Below are 15,426 nucleotides of genomic sequence, written 5' to 3'. Positions count from 1 at the left end.
TCTATTGAGAAAACTGACCAGGAAGTGAATTCTCATTTGTTCCTTTTAAATCCACGCATCTGCCAAATTGCTCTACATGAATGATATGACCTGATGTGATGAAGTCCACAAGGCTTGGCATGTTTGTTGGTATGGCCAAATTGATGAAATTGAGACTTGTCATCTATTTCCCCGAGTGATGCCTGTGCCACATCGAGTCTGCAGCTCAGAGAGTAAAACGGCCTCTGTTTCTACTCTGGTCGAAAGAATCCACGCTTCGTACTGATGTCCACAATTCTTTTATTCCTCTCACAATCATGGAGCACCGTGAAAACTAGAAACAAGTAAAATAATATCAATAGCACATATGATATTCATCTCAGCCACTTGTTTCCTTTCACAAAGTGCACAAGTGTTAAACAAATAACAGCATAATGATTTTTACCGTGTACGCCTTGTAAAACCAGCAGTAGAAAAGTTGTACATTCCGAAAAGTCTGCCGTGTTACCGTTCTGTCTTGTCTCTCCCGCGCACAACTTCCGGTTCCCGCAACTCACAGGAAGTGACTACTTCACAATAATATTTTAACAGAAACATTTCTTATAAGAAGGATATATCACTGGATTCATAGATTATCTTTTCCTACTGCAAATGTACACAAGCATGAGAAGCAAATAAAGAAAACAAATAGAAAACAATAACGATCTCAGATTCACTTTGGTGTTGTCATGGCAACCCACACAAACATTTCAGCTACAGCCTCCATTTAAAATGAATCCAGTTTCAAATTCAAATTCAAATTTTATTTGTCACGTACACAGTCATACACAGTACGATATGTAGTGAAATGCTTGGACAACTGCTCGTGACCTAAAGAAAACAAAAAAGGAAAAGGCTATGAATAAGATAGGAAATAAATATGAAAAATTAAAAAGGGTGTTTGTGGGGATAGGTTAATTGGATAATCCAAATTGTCACTAGGTGTGAATGTGAGTGTGAATGGTTGTCTGTCCTGTGTGTTAGCCCTGCGACAGACTGGCGACCTGTCCAGGGTGTACCCCGCCTCTCGCCCTATGACAGCTGGGATAGGCTCCAGCGCCCCCCGCGACCCTGAAAAGGATAAGCGGAAGCGAATGGATGGATGGATGGAAATTAAAAAGGGTAAATTTAACTAGGAAGGAATAAAATATAAATTAAGGTTAAAAATGAAATAACTGTACAACACAAATTAGAATGAAGGGTAAATTTAACTGGGAAAGAATAAGATAAAATATATAAATTAAAGTTGAAAATAAAATAACTGTACAACAAAATACACAATATAGAACTATATAAGAATGTATGAAGAAATATAAATAAATATATATCACAATAACAGCAGCTGTACAAGTATTAACTGGAAATGAAGAATATAGTGACCAGTGTTGTGCAATCCACATTATGTCTTGTGCAGTGCAAATATGCTTAAAGTGATTTAAGTGATGAAGTGAAAACAATGTCCAGAATGTCCAGTGTGTGTGTAAGAACTGTATGTGTGGGTCAGTACTGTGTGGTGGTGTGATTGAGAGACCGTATCGCCTGCGGGAAGAAGCTCCTCCTCAGTCTCTCTGTGTTGGTCTTCAGGGAGCGGAATCGCTTTCCTGACCTCAGCAGAGAGAACAGTCCACTCTCTCCACTGGGCACTCGTTGATGACGGGGGTCTGGTAGTTCCTCTCCTGCTTAGTGCTGAAGTCCACTATCAGCTCCTTTGTCTTACTGACGTTTAGAAGGAGGTTGTTCCTCTGGCACCAGTTCTCCAGATTCCTAATCTCCTTCAGGTAGGCCGTCTCGTTGTTATCAGAGATCAGGCCCACCACGACGGTGTCGTCAGCAAACTTGATGATGGTGGTGGAGCTGGTAGTGGCCACACAGTCATATGTGTACAAAGAGTACAGCAGGGGGCTCAGAACACACCCCTGGGGGGCTCCAGTGCTGAGAGTGGTGGAGGCTGAGACATGTCCGCCCATCCTTACTGCCTGTGGTCTGCCAGTTAGGAAGTTGGAGATCCACTGACACATAGATGAGCTGAGTCCCAGATGCTCCAGCTTGGTGGTGAGTGTGGAGGGAATTATGGTGTTAAATGCAGAGCTGTAGTCTATGAAGAGCATTTTAACATAATTCCCCCTTCTAGTGTCCAAGTGAGTGAGTGATGTGTGGAGGAGATGAGAGATGGCATCGTCTGTGGAACGATTTGGACGGTAAGCGAACTGTAGTGGGTCCAGTGTGTCTGGTAGTGAAGAAATGATGAAGTCTCTGACCAGGCGTTCAAAGCACTTCATCACTACTGAGGTGAGGGCTACAGGGCGATAGTCATTGAGAGAAGCAGGGTGGGGTTTCTTCGGGACAGGAACAATGATGGACTCTTTGAAGCATGTGGGGATCACCGACTGAGATAAAGAGATGTTGAATATCTCAGTGAACACAGGAGCTAGCTGGTATGCGCAGTCTCTGAGGATACGACCTGGGATGCCGTCTGGTCCTGCTGCTTTCCTGGTGTTCACTCTCTTGAAGGCTCTCCTTACTTCATGCTCGGAGATGACGAGCACGTTTCCGGTGCTGGCAGTATCTTCCTATCTGCAGCCGTTAGCGCCGCTAGCACTAGCATTGTTGTAGTAGCATTTAAACTATGTAGCATAGTTTAAAGCTTCCGAGCTGCCGTCACCTTAGAAATAAACAGCAGGGTGAAGTAAAGTGAAACGCCCACTTTTAGATTGATGATGTGCCACAGTGCCACCCTTTCCCGTGAACGCGCAGGAGAAACCTGGGTTAACTTAGCAAGTTAACAACCAGCCTAGTGTGGTCGGTTATCCTGATCAGCGGTGTTAGGGTAAGTGAATCCACATCACAGAAACGTAACCCGGGTGTGATTAACACACTTCGCCCTGGGCTCAGAGCGGTTAGTTATCACATGCTGCAGAGCTTTGTGTTTGTTAGCTGTTCTTTACAAACTCATATATTTTAATAGAAATGTAATTATGGAAGGATGGAATAGGATATAAGCATCCACGGCGCAGGATTTACACGGATGCGTTTCAGATCGTCTCTAAAGCCCAGCTCCGTCCTCAGCCAATGAAATCTCGCTGTGCAAACATACCGAGGGTGACGTGTTGCCCGCTGATGGATTTATTGCCCACCGGCAATCAAACTGTTTGTGCTGCTATTTGTTTGTTAATTTATTGCGCGGGGTCGTTCTCCTCTCAGGTATCACTTTCGATTTTCGTCCCCCGGCGGGAGCGCGCAGACAGACCCACAGAAGAAGTGTGTGCCCGACCCAAAGCATGCATAAACAAACACATCGCCAGACGCCACTGAGTTGACCTGTAAGTTTGTTCAGATCCTGCTGATTCTTATTAAAAGAGAAATAATGAGGACGAGGAGCAGACACTGCTGAGTCTAAAGACCGCAGATTCATGTTTACATTATGTGAAAAAGTGAAGGTTTGGCTGTAACTGTGTGGGCACCGCTAATCTCGTGATGCACAGGTCTATACAAGCCTAGATGCTAAACATTTTTCTGTTTGTTTGTTGGTTTGTTTGTTTTTTAGATATTATTAGATAGACCCCATCTTTGTCATTTAGTTCATGAAATAATGAAATAAAGTGACTCATCTGTGAAAAAGAAACATTAACATTTCAACATTTAGGGAGCTAAAGGAGTGCAGATAAATGCTCAAGAGAATGTGTATTTGAGCGTCTTTCAGCACACAGTTATTATAATGTTATATCTGATTATCAAACTCTAAACATGTCCATTTGCTCACTTAGGTTTGACAGTCTCACTCTGTTTGTTCTTGCACATCCACCTAAGGGTGCAGGGAGATCTTTGAGGCTGTGCGGCGCATGACCAGTGGAGAGCTCCGCCTGGAGCACTGAGCTCTTTTAGAAGTCAGCTAAAGACTTAAATACTAATGTTATGGTGTGTATCATCCCCCAACTGAACCAACCCCACTCTGCACGTGCGTGGGCGCGTGCTTTTCCCCCAAATCATGACTATGCTCACTCATTGTTTAATGTTTAATTGCAATTAATTTTGTCAAACACCAAAAGATGTTACTAGCATGTTTTTAATTTTTTTTAAAATTGTCGATCTAAAAATGTCTCAGTGACAATAACAGCAAAAGAGTGGACATCTGTTAGGAGCATCTGTAATGGGATAAAATGTGTTTTTTCATCATTCAGACTGTGATGTGATTACATGAAATGGTCCCTTCAGTATTGCTGCTGTGAGAAAGAAGTTTTGACACATACTAGTTTTTAATAAAAGGTTTGAAACAAAAACTGTAATATTCTCTTTTGGCTGGATGGTTTTTGTTTGTTTTACTTTTCATTGTCCATGTTTGTTTGATAGTCACATCTTCCGACAGAGTAGCGCTGTCGACAAAGTAAAACAATCCCGTGAAACTTTATTTTTCTGCTGTATAGTTTTGTTACTAACCACGCAGTGGTTAGTGCCACACAGTAAGGTTGAATCCACCGGCCTGCTGGTGCTGTCTGTGTAATCTCTGGCCTGTGTGGGTTCTCTCTGGGTACTCGGGCTTCCTCCCACAGTCCAAAGACATGCATGCATAGGTCTGGTTAATTGGTGATTCTAAATTGGCCTGAACTGTGAATTGTTGTCTGTCTTTATCTGTCATGTCAACAGTTCCTTTAAACCTCAGCTTTCAGCATGCAGAGGGGTTTCCAGGCAGGCCTCCTGCTCCTGCTTGTCCAGCTGTTCCAGGAGGGTCCAGGAAACATCCCAGCCATCACCCTGGCTGTCCTGGGATTCAATGTGTACCTGTACGTGTTTCCTCCTGCTCCACCACTGAAGGTAACTCCCCACTGTAACATTATATTATATTATATAGATTTATGTCTATTTATGTCTGTCTCCACGTTGGGTGAGTGCTGAGTATTTGCATATGTGTGCATTAGAGGGGTGGGAATGGATGTTTGTATCTGTGTGTGCCTGTTTGTCTGTGTCTATATGTCAGGTCGGGTATCAGACGCCACCTCTCTAGGGACATCTCAGGCCCTCCAAGGTATGGAGGCCTATCCTCCCCCACCACTCCCCCTGCCAGTGGCAGACCCTCAGACATCAGATCGAATGGCCCGTAGCAATGGGCCAGACACCCCATACTCCCGCATCACCTCCCACAGGACACCCCGAGGGACACGGTCGAATGCCTTCTCCAAGTCCACAAAACACATGTAGACTGGTTGGGCAAACTCCCATGCACCCTCAAGTATCCTTGAGAGCATAAAGAGCTGGTCCAGTGTTCCACGACCAGGTCGAAAACCGCATTGTTCCTCCTGTATCTGAGGTTTGACTGGCAGACAAACTCTCCTTTCCAGCACCCTGGCATAGACTTATTGAGAATTTGAGGTGTTTATTTACACACATCTCTCTAAAGGTCTCAGCCACAGCCTTTTATTTAGGATGAGGTCTAGACTTTGACTGGTTTATTGCAGCACCTTGATTCTTTTCTTTTGTTGCTTTGTTGTGTTGGGATCATTGTCCCGTTGCATGACCCAAAGCTTTAGACGTCTGACAGATGGTCTCACATATGACCCTACAATACTTTAGTGTAGAGAAAAGTTCATGGTCTCTAGTCAATGACTGTAAGGTGCCTGGGTCCTGTGGCTAAAACACAAGTCCAACTCTCACTTGCTGATGATCAGTTAACCAATGACATTTGATAGCAGCACCTCTCTGCTACTTAAAGTGTACCTGTTGGGACAGAAATTAACCTGTAATTTTATAATTCGTTTATGAACAAAACGTTGAGTGCAGCGATTGCATCTTAGACTGACTTTCTTCAGAATCAGTAGTTGTTTTTATTTGAAATAAGCAGGAGAACCAGAAAATGGCAGGCATTCGGATGACAGGCAAAAATACATAATTAAGTCATAAAAATTGAAGATTATCTTCCCGGTTGAAGAGAATCATGTCTTTAACGATGAAACAACGAGTCTGAACAAAAAATGGAAAAACCTTGAGGTGAACCTTTAAACAGAGAGACAGACGAGAATTTTGTTGAATAATTTAGCAACAGAAAGAGGAAACTGGATTTAAAAAAAAACAAACAGCCCACATGGCGGTGCTTGTGTGACAGCCAACACCTGCATGGCTGCAAACAGAACTGACAAACTGGTTTTTGTTCATGGTTTTTCTGCTGACGAATATAATAAAAGGTGTGCAGGAGCATTCTTCATACTGAACCATCAGCTGAAGCATCCTGCCTTCAAAGTCGCCTGTCAATGATTTTGGATTCACATTATTGATGTATTAAAAAGAATCAAAAGCATACGACTGTTTTTATTTTGTGTCCAGGCTTGCATGAGCCTTGATCAGGTGTACCGAAATAAAGAGTGGCGACGCCTCTTCCTGTCCCCCCTGCATCACATCGATGATTGGCACCTTTACTTCAACATGGCGTCCTTCCTGTGGAAAGGCATGAGGCTGGAGCGACGTCTGGGTGGACCTTGGTTCCTGTACCTGCTGTCAGTCTTCTTTCTGCTCACTGGATTGGTGTACCTGCTGCTGCAGGCGCTGATGATTAAGCTCATGGAGGGCACGGATTCTTCTGATCCATTATTGGAATATGTGCAGGCTTTCAGCAGAGAGTGTGTTGTCGGCTTCTCAGGTACAAACTCCCAGCAGTAGTAGTGATTCAAAGGAAGAAAATCTAGATGTATGTATAACAAGATAAGATAAAAAAGTACTTTAAGTAACTGTTAAATAAAAAAGCGAAGGAGTGATCCATCAGCACCAAAATTATCAGCATTAATTTTTTTTAGACGTGATTAAATATTAACTTTTGAAGTATTATGTAAAATTTTGGTAGTTGAATGTGTTGATCTGTGGAACCAGCATCCAAATACAGGAAGTCTGGATTGGCTCTCTGTTCAAATAGACCAGTCACTGATCCTATGGGTTGTACCCAGTAGGCAGTGCAGAGCTTGGATGCAGATGGGTGAGGGCATTAAATTCTGACTGCCCCTGTCCTCCAGATGTCCACCCTGCCCTGCAGCCCCGGGTAACCTTGCAGGCCCACTTTCAGGCCACCAACCACACCTGTTGGGGCAGCTCCCCCCTAGATCAGTGCTCTTGGAATATGACTGGTTTAGTTTAGTGACCTTGTCCACAATAACATTTAAGTGGATACTGGTGAAACGTGAATAAACTCAAATACTAACAGAAACCAACTAAGACCAAGGATCCTAATGACCTCATACAAGTTAAAGATACAAAAACACAGATGAATAAAAGACAGCTAAAATACTTAAGAACAAAATGAATCAACTAGAAAAAAAACTAGAAACAAAAACAAAACGTAAATCTAAAAACAATAAAATATACAAAGGAGAAAAAAGGCCAAAGCCAAAAGAAAAACATTTTTTTAAAAACTATAAGAAACTCATAGTACAGAAATAATAATATACTACAATCCACTCAATAAGAATTCTAAACCGTGTCGGGAGTATCGGAGCAGTTGAGACACATTTTTTCTAAACACCGGGTGTCTCTAGCTTTTAAACCCCAAAACACGCTGCGCCAAAACTGGTCCACCCCAAGGATCGGGTCCCCCGACACGAACAGAGTAACACAGTGTACGCTGTTAAGTGCAGGAGGATTGGCAGGATTTATACATCGGGGAAACCAAACAACCTCTGGCAAAGCGGATGGCACAACACAGAAGAGCCACCTCGTCAGGACTCTGCAGTCTGTTTACACCTACAGGCCAGTGGACACTCTTTCAAGGATGAGGATGTAACATCCTGGACAGCGAGGAACGCTGGTTTGAGGGCGGAGTCAAGGAAGCCATTTACGTGAAAAGGGAAAGACCATCTCTGAATCGAGGAGGGGGCCTAAGGGTACATCTGTCACCATCTTACAATGCTGTGATTGCAGCCATTCCCCAACTCTCTGTGAATGGTACTCATGGTCTTTGATCAATGGTCATGAGAATTTGCATAATTAAGATTAAGGAACTGACCTCCCAGCCCATTGTTCCTTCGCTGGGCTGGTTTGAGTCATTATGCAAATGTACTGTTTATAAGATTGAAACCTGCAGTCAGCTGAGACTGAAGAAGTCACCTGGATGAATGACGAAATGTTTCTCCCACAAAACACTACGTCCAGATGAACACAATCAACTTTTAGAGATTTTCTTTCCTGGATGATTGAGAATGCATCAAGACGTAAAGAACCAGAACTAAACATGTCTGTGAAGGTTCTCAGTCATCCAGGTCATCATAGTCTGTTAGACCTCTGCCTTACTACAACATACTTCAAATACAACGAAGGCTTCAACAGACAAAAACATGGCTGTGCCATGGGCTCCCCCGTGTCACCTATTGTAGCCAACCTTTACATGGAGGAAGTGGAAAGGAAGGCTCTTGGCTCTTTCAAAGGAAGAGTACCCAGCCACTGGTACAGATATGTAGACGACACCTTAATTAATTACTTAATTAACACCATTAATATTTTGAAGTTGAATGTTTAAAATCCTGCAGCCACAATAAATCCAAGTTATAAAATCAAACAAATATATAAAATAAGTAAGTAAAAAATAGTCTATATTAAGCTAAATACACTAATTTAAACATAATAACTATAATACGTTGCCAGAAGGTGAAACTTTCATCTTTTAAAATGAGAAGATTTGCTGTTTTTCTTCCTCTCAGAGAAACTGAATTATTTTCATTCTTGGACTAAATATATATTTTTCACCTAAATGATTAATCAACTAATCATAACGAGATATTTATAACATTTTCCTTCCTTAATTTTACAACCACATCTGTTTGCAGGGGTCTTGTTTGCTCTGAAGATCGTCAGTAACCACTTCAACCCCAGTGGTGTGACGTACGTTATGAATATTCGGGTGTCCAATCACTTTGCTAGCTGGGTGGAGCTGGTGCTCATCTATCTAATCGCTCCTGGGTGAGAGACTGCTCCAGTCCAAGATGATCACTGAGAAAACAAAATCGATTTTGAAGCGTAGATTTGAAGGCAGCATCTTTTTTTATCTAAAACTGAGCAGATATTTTATCATCGTGGTCTTTTTCCCTGCTGCTCTCTTTCAGGACCTCTCTGGTTGCCCACCTGGCAGGTGTCCTGGTGGGTCTGCTCTACACTGTGGGTCCACTGAAGACCATCATGGAGGCATGTGCAGGTCTGAATGCTGCTTTCTCAGTTTGTGTAGCGAATGAATTCTTCATTCTGCAAACAAATAAAACAAAAATGATAAAATTGTGTTTTTTACACAGTCATGATCAGCAAACATCACATTAGCAGTTACAGCATGTTGTATTTGTTAACTGTGTGAGCCTGTGTGAAAGAAATCTTTAATACTTATATATGAACCTGAAAATGCTCTTTTCTCTCTCTCCAATCAGATATGATATCTTCAGATGGAGTTACTTCACGCCAGCGTTCATACTACAGCTTTTCAGGTACAACAGCAATGTTATAGAAAACATAAAGGATCCACTGTTTTATGGAATATGCAATAATCCAGTGAGAAAGACTGTTTGTTCAGTTTTCTGGTACAGCTTTTAAAACCTGGGTGCCCACTTTCTGAAAGACGAACCACTTTAGGATCCATGATGAGGTTGCCTCAATTTATCTTCAACATTTTATTATTGGAGATAAATTATCTGAATTTCAGGAGTGGGACCATGCCTCCAAACACGCCCCTTCCAGGTCTTACCTATATATGACAAGCTGTTCGTTCTTGTTTTCATACCCAACCTCCCCCTTTTTCAGTTCTTTCACTTCTTCACTTCTCATTAGTACACAAGGATCTGCCGGGCCCTGGAGCCACCGCATGTGCCCATGAAGGCCTTCCCCAAACCGCAGCTCAATTCTTGATCAAGCCATTCGCCTTTATCTACCTAAAAACGCTGCCAAACCTAAGATTAGTGAATGTGCACCTTGCAGTCTTGGACCCTTTTTGCCTTCACAGCAGTCTGAAGAATTAAGGCCACATAAACATCAGTGATGTGACTCTCATGTTGTAGATCTGGTGACTGTGGAGGCCATTCGAGTAAAACTCGCAGTTATGTTCAGGAGACCAGTTTGAGATGATTTGAGTGGATAGAGTTTATAGACACTCAGTACTTTTATTTTTATTAACTTTCTGTGTTGTAACCTTTTCATTTTTACCCAACGTTGCAAGATTTAAAAATTAAACTCAAGTTAGAAACTTTAATCTTGTAGTGCACATGTGTGCCTGCAGGCTACAGCGGGACCAGACGAGAATACTTTGAAGAGCCTCGACCTGCGGAGGATCACACGTCTGATTATTCTGAGAGCTACATCTCAGGACTGACGGAGGAGGAGCAGATAGAGCTGGCCATCAGAAACAGTCTGAAACATCGAGGCAAGAGGCAGAAGTGACAGTTTGCTTTCACTGCTGAAATTAATACTTAATTTTATCAAATAAATTAGATACATTTGAGCCAAATTATATTTAAAAATTAAACATTTAGCCACAACTTAATTTTTCAGAACAAACCAGGCGAAGAGAAACTGAACATCACCCAGGAGACTCTGAGGATCTCAGGAGGAGGCGGCTGAGGAGGTTTGAGCAGGAAGTTACCAACCAGAGAAGAAGATTGTAATGAAGGATTTTTATTTTCCATTTTTGTTTTTTTCTCATTTTCACTGGTTTAACTGGGAAGATGCCTCCCATCACTCTCCCTTGTTGCTGCGGGTCACATAAGAGGATTGAATCCAGTCTGATGTCTCATGAAGGTGCGGCCTGCAGCGGTCTTCGAACAAAGACTCCCTCCTAGTTTGGACTTCTTGTATTACTTGGTGACTTTGTTTTCTATTGCATGTCACCTTTGCTTTTACTTCCTGTCTTTATTTTCCTGCTGTCTGGTTTTCTGCCAGCATATCGGTTTTATCTGTGGTTAATTGTTTCCACTTGTGTCTCGTTATTCAGTCTCTTCTGTGTATATTTAGTGTTTTTGCTCCTTGTGTGCCACTGGCTTTTCCCTTTTTGAATTTCACTGTGGGTTTTGCCATTGGTGGTTTTTCATTACTCTGCCAGCTGCTGCAGCTTAGACCTGGGTCCTCTCCACCATGTTTAGGCTACTCAGCGTCATTCATGTAGACCTGCACATCTGAACCCAGTGAGCACAGACCTGGTTCACCATCACTTTAATACGTGCCTCAAATTCTGTGTATGTGGAACGCTCCTTTGTTGCCTTCGGTAAGCCATTCCAACATTTAGCTCCTGTATTGACTAAATGTTGTGCACCTACAGACTGCCCCACACTCCCCTCTAGCGGTGGCCCTTGTGCAACTTCACAATCTGACTTTTGATTAATAAATTCCTTTAAAGGATGTGGAGCTAGTCTATGTAGATCCTTATAAATAAAACAGGCATACTTATTTTTTTAAATTATGAAAACTCAGAAACATGTTTTTCCAGAATTTTTCAGGGATAAAATAGCGATGAGTTTTTTCAAAAAGTTTACGTTTTTGTAATTTCAACTATTTATAACCACATAGTGAAACAATACTCAGTATATGATAAAAGTCTTGAACTGTAGACACATCCTCTCTGCATTGATGGTCTGGAACAGTCTGATTTGCTTGAAACTCTGAAGGTTAAATTTTACAAGCCGGATAACTTTTTAGAATCATGTTTAGATGTTAAAGTCGGGTCCAAAGTGAGCACAGCATATTTATACCAATTTACAGCATCAAGCTCATCCCCTTGAATCCTTGACTCCTCTCCTTGCCTCCTCTGATTTTCTATTAGTCCCTCACACCAGAGATGAGGAGGAGGAGGCGAGGGGAAACATCCATCCAAAGGTGTCCTTTCTTAAACCGATGTCAGTAAAATTTGACATTTGATACACTGCATCATAGTTTTGTTAACGGTTTTACGATCTCAGGTGTGACACTGCAATGTGTCATATTTAGGAACCCTTTTAATTTAAGGATATCACACATTTTCTTGAATTACACACACAGAAATTGTGGAGGGTAGAAAATGTAATAATCTTAACTGAAACATCATCATAACAGATAAAAAGCACTCCCTGTGTGCAGGGCCTCTTTTATAAAAAAAAAGAAGAAGACATTATCAGGAAAGACTCACCTGTGCACCTCTGATTATCACTCCTCCTGCAGCTTCACGATACATGTTAGGATTTGAGACAGCCTTCAGTATGGCTCAGTGAAACACAATGTGTTTAAAGAGGTAAATGCTGAAATTTAAATCACTCTTTTCTTTTGCATTTGCACTTTTATTTATCTTTTTTTACATGAACTTCTGTATTGTGCGTTTGTACATGTACCATATGTGTTATATAAGAAGCAAAACTCAATAAATAACTGGTTAAAAATACATATACGACATGTTTGGAGACTGTAAACCAGCTGATCACATTCTAGTGCCGAGCTCTGTGCTGCTGTAGCTCTGCTCTGGCCCTGAAGTGCTCCTCTTCCTCCTGTCTTCAGTCGGCTGCAGCTCTTGAGCATCCACAGGGTTTTCAGAGCAGCCTTCCTCGCAGGTAGCAGCAGGTGAAGACGAGGGGCTGGAGTCTGTGGCAGCGGTGGGAGTCGGAACAGCGTTGAAGGCGACAAAGCCAATGAGGATGACCACCAGCGAAACAATGTAGAGGCCGGAGAACTGAGCAGGAGCAGAAAGTGAATGTTCAAATTGCATTAAAAAAAAGAGTGCAGAAGGAAAGCCAGTTCATTGGGTTCAAGTTATGAATGACATTTTACCTGAGCTGGGGTTAGGCCCAACTGCACACAGTATTCTTTCCAATGACCAGCAGGGGGCGAGTCTGGATCCGAAACAACTTTTTATTTGACTTGGATTTCTGATCCTGAATGTGCAATATGATGTCCGTGTAAAGTCTGACATCTGTGTTCACATTTATGAGTTTCTCTGTTTAACGTTTAATTGCAGGATTTAACTTCATGGTAAATAATAAGAACAGGTCTTTTTGGTAAATGAGACTTTAAGTCTCACCTGTATAAATAAAGGTTAAATTAAAGAAAAAACAATATGGGAGTTTAGATGTTGACACAAAGAATGTAATTATGCTTATTAATGAGAAAATGTGAGTGTTTTATTAGGAGAATACTGTGCCACCTCTCATCTGGAACTGACTCATTTAAATTCACTGGCAGGTCAAAAGAGACAGATTCATATTCAACACATGCACAAACTGCATACATGCATGGAGCTCTGCATGAGAACACACAGCACAGAGTTACATTTTAACTTTTATCATTATTATTCATTAACACTTCTGAGCGTGCATAACACTCAGCAGGTCATTATGACCCAAAGACGGGGTGGGAAGAGACACTATCAGTGTTTATATGTGTGTGTGCTGGAAATAAGTCCTGTCATTAACTGACATTAAAGATTCTCATCTGACCCTGACTAGAAAACACATTAAAGCTCTGTTGAAAGACAAATAAATCATTTTTGTATCTATTCAAAGTTTCACACTCTAAAGATTAAAAATCTAATGTGTGTTCAGTATTCCTATTGTCTGTGTGTTAGTAGCAATTTTGAGGACGTGCACATCCCCAGGTGTGTAACTTCACATCACTGTCAATGCAGCCTGCACAGGTATGAATGCTGGAAATGGCACTGACCACTTGCGTGTACAGTGCTCTAGACTCCTAATTGGATTCACTGCAGAAGCACAATTCAAGCATCATCTCAAAAGAGAACGTGGCAAACTAGCAACAAAGTAACAACTTGATGTTTCAGTGAGCCTTAAATGGCTGTGAGAGGAACTACAGTCGTTTCACTTTGTTTTGGCTTTATTTTTTAACCATTTCAGTGAAACATGTTGTTCAATCCAGAAACTACAGAAAATGCTGTGTTTTCTCATTTGAATGTTCTAAGCCTCTGTTCATACACCTACATACCTTACCCAGAGTTGACTGATTACCGTTCATTGTGTTTTCTCAGTGTCTGTGCTGCTGACAAAGAAAGTATCCACGTCATGTGCAGTTAAGTCTTGTCAGAGCCTGTCTTCCATGGTAGGAAAAATGCATAACTTAGGGTAAAGGTAAAGATCATAATCAGTCCTCCTGTTGCATGATGCTGGTGCTGGATGTTCAGAGGGAAGACTTGAAGACTGATTAAACTGATAAAACTTCAGCTCCTGCTGATGGTGGGCTTTTTCCAATAACATAAATTGTGAAATTGTTCCCTCTAATGAGAAGGAATCACATACTGGAATACACTGGATAGATCCTGTAGTCATGACCTTGTAGGATCAACACATTGACAGACGATGTGATGCTTTTTACTAAGATTAAAATTGTTTTTTACAGTCCAACAGTGGGGAGGGTGTTAAAGTGCAGGTCAAGTTTCCTCTTGAGGCGGTTTGAAGGAAAGGACTGTCAGATATATAAAGTAAGAATAACCGAGTCTGCACTCACGTTGTAGTGGAAGAGGAAGATCCCACAGAAGAGGCCGAAGAGGTCAGCGGTGAGCAGGGAGAGGTTGACGGAGGTGGCGCTGCTTAGCTTTATCACTATAGGCATGAAGCTGTACAGAGCATACATACACAGTGCATAGGCAGCGAACAGCAGTCCTGAGAAGAGACATGACCACTGTTAGTTCATTTAAGTATTAAAGAAAACGCAAACATGAAAGAAAAAATCTCTTTATTTCTCAGGTCGACTTCTCCAACATGGTGATCAAAAGTGTCTAATAAAACCTCTAAATTAGTCATCTTTATACACTCAAAGATAAGTTACTGAAATAAGGAATATGAGGGGTGATGCTGTGGCTTTGTGATTTTTAGAAAATGTTTTTTCAAACTTTCACTGAGAAAATGTGACAAACGAGACGAGAACTGTGTTTCTGTGAATTTGGGTTAGATTATTTCTGCCCCTTTGTCATGGTCCCTGCTGTAAACATCAGATTTTAGTTGCCTGTAATTTCATTTTCTTCTCATTTCTTCTCTTTTTTTGTTACTTTTTGCCCTCCTTGAAGAATTATTGACCTTGTGTCTCCTTTCTTGTGCTTTTATGTTTTGAATTATTTTTTTAAGTTAGTTTTGTCGCATTAGTTGGTTGTGACACATTGGTTTTCCTACCAGCTTTGTTCTTTTCTTCTGGCTTTTATTAATAAAGTTTGTTATTTTTTTCACTGTGAAAATCTCAGTGTGCATAACCTTATGTTCTCGTAGTTTAAAGCATTAGTTATTCTGACACATATTGTGTTTATTCAGGTCCCAAAGAGTATACACTTAGGAGTATTTGTGTTGACTGTACCATAGCGCCTTTAAATATTTATAGTTTCATAATGTGTTAACAGTGTGGAGTTTGCATGTTCTCCCCGTGTTCGCGTGGGTTCCCTCCGGGTACTCCGGCTTCCTCCCACCGTCCAAAGACATGCAACTTGTGGGGATAGGTTAATTG

At 41.5% G+C, this 15,426-nt stretch overlaps 2 protein-coding genes and 1 long non-coding RNA gene across 5 annotated transcripts in view; 1 reads left to right on the top strand and 2 right to left on the bottom strand.

Moving 5' to 3' along the window:
* Positions 1-262: 262 nt before the first annotated feature.
* On the bottom strand, positions 263-476 carry LOC121815200. The gene is made up of 2 exons (XR_006054873.1): positions 425-476; positions 263-313 (listed from the first exon to the last, which is right to left on the bottom strand). It is a non-coding gene; the product is annotated as an uncharacterized LOC121815200 (long non-coding RNA).
* Positions 477-2,464: 1,988 nt separating this feature from the next.
* LOC102312014 (rhomboid-related protein 4) lies at positions 2,465-12,370 on the top strand. 3 transcript variants are annotated; one of them, XM_014336918.2, is made up of 9 exons: positions 2,465-2,845; positions 3,783-3,933; positions 4,660-4,827; positions 6,331-6,643; positions 8,814-8,946; positions 9,090-9,178; positions 9,402-9,458; positions 10,244-10,387; positions 10,516-12,370. In XM_014336918.2, the coding sequence occupies exons 3-9, from the start codon at positions 4,684-4,686 to the stop codon at positions 10,626-10,628; spliced, it is 993 nt and encodes a 330-aa protein (XP_014192404.1). In that variant the 5' UTR covers positions 2,465-2,845; positions 3,783-3,933; positions 4,660-4,683; the 3' UTR covers positions 10,629-12,370. The 3 variants fall into 3 exon arrangements, with proteins under 3 accessions (XP_014192404.1, XP_005932710.1, XP_014192402.1); XM_005932648.3 differs by lacking the exon at positions 3,783-3,933 and having other exon boundaries at positions 4,676-4,827; XM_014336916.2 differs by lacking the exon at positions 3,783-3,933.
* Positions 12,371-12,385: 15 nt separating this feature from the next.
* LOC102312332 (solute carrier family 35 member F2) overlaps positions 12,386-15,426 on the bottom strand; it is a 7,762-nt gene continuing 4,721 nt past the window's right edge. The window contains exons 7-8 of the mRNA XM_014336915.2: positions 14,440-14,594; positions 12,386-12,655 (exon numbers count right to left, since the gene is read on the bottom strand). Coding sequence (XP_014192401.1) covers positions 12,407-12,655; positions 14,440-14,594 — 404 coding nt within the window. The 3' untranslated portion in view covers positions 12,386-12,406. The remainder of the gene's footprint in view (positions 12,656-14,439; positions 14,595-15,426) is intronic.

Source organism: Haplochromis burtoni, unplaced genomic scaffold (genome assembly GCF_018398535.1).
Source record: "Haplochromis burtoni strain Fernald_Lab_line unplaced genomic scaffold, NCSU_Asbu1 Contig_153, whole genome shotgun sequence".
In the NCBI taxonomy this organism is placed as follows: Eukaryota; Metazoa; Chordata; class Actinopteri; order Cichliformes; family Cichlidae; genus Haplochromis; species Haplochromis burtoni.
Note: the sequence above shows the minus strand (reverse complement) of the source record. Positions and strands in the feature narration are given on the sequence as shown.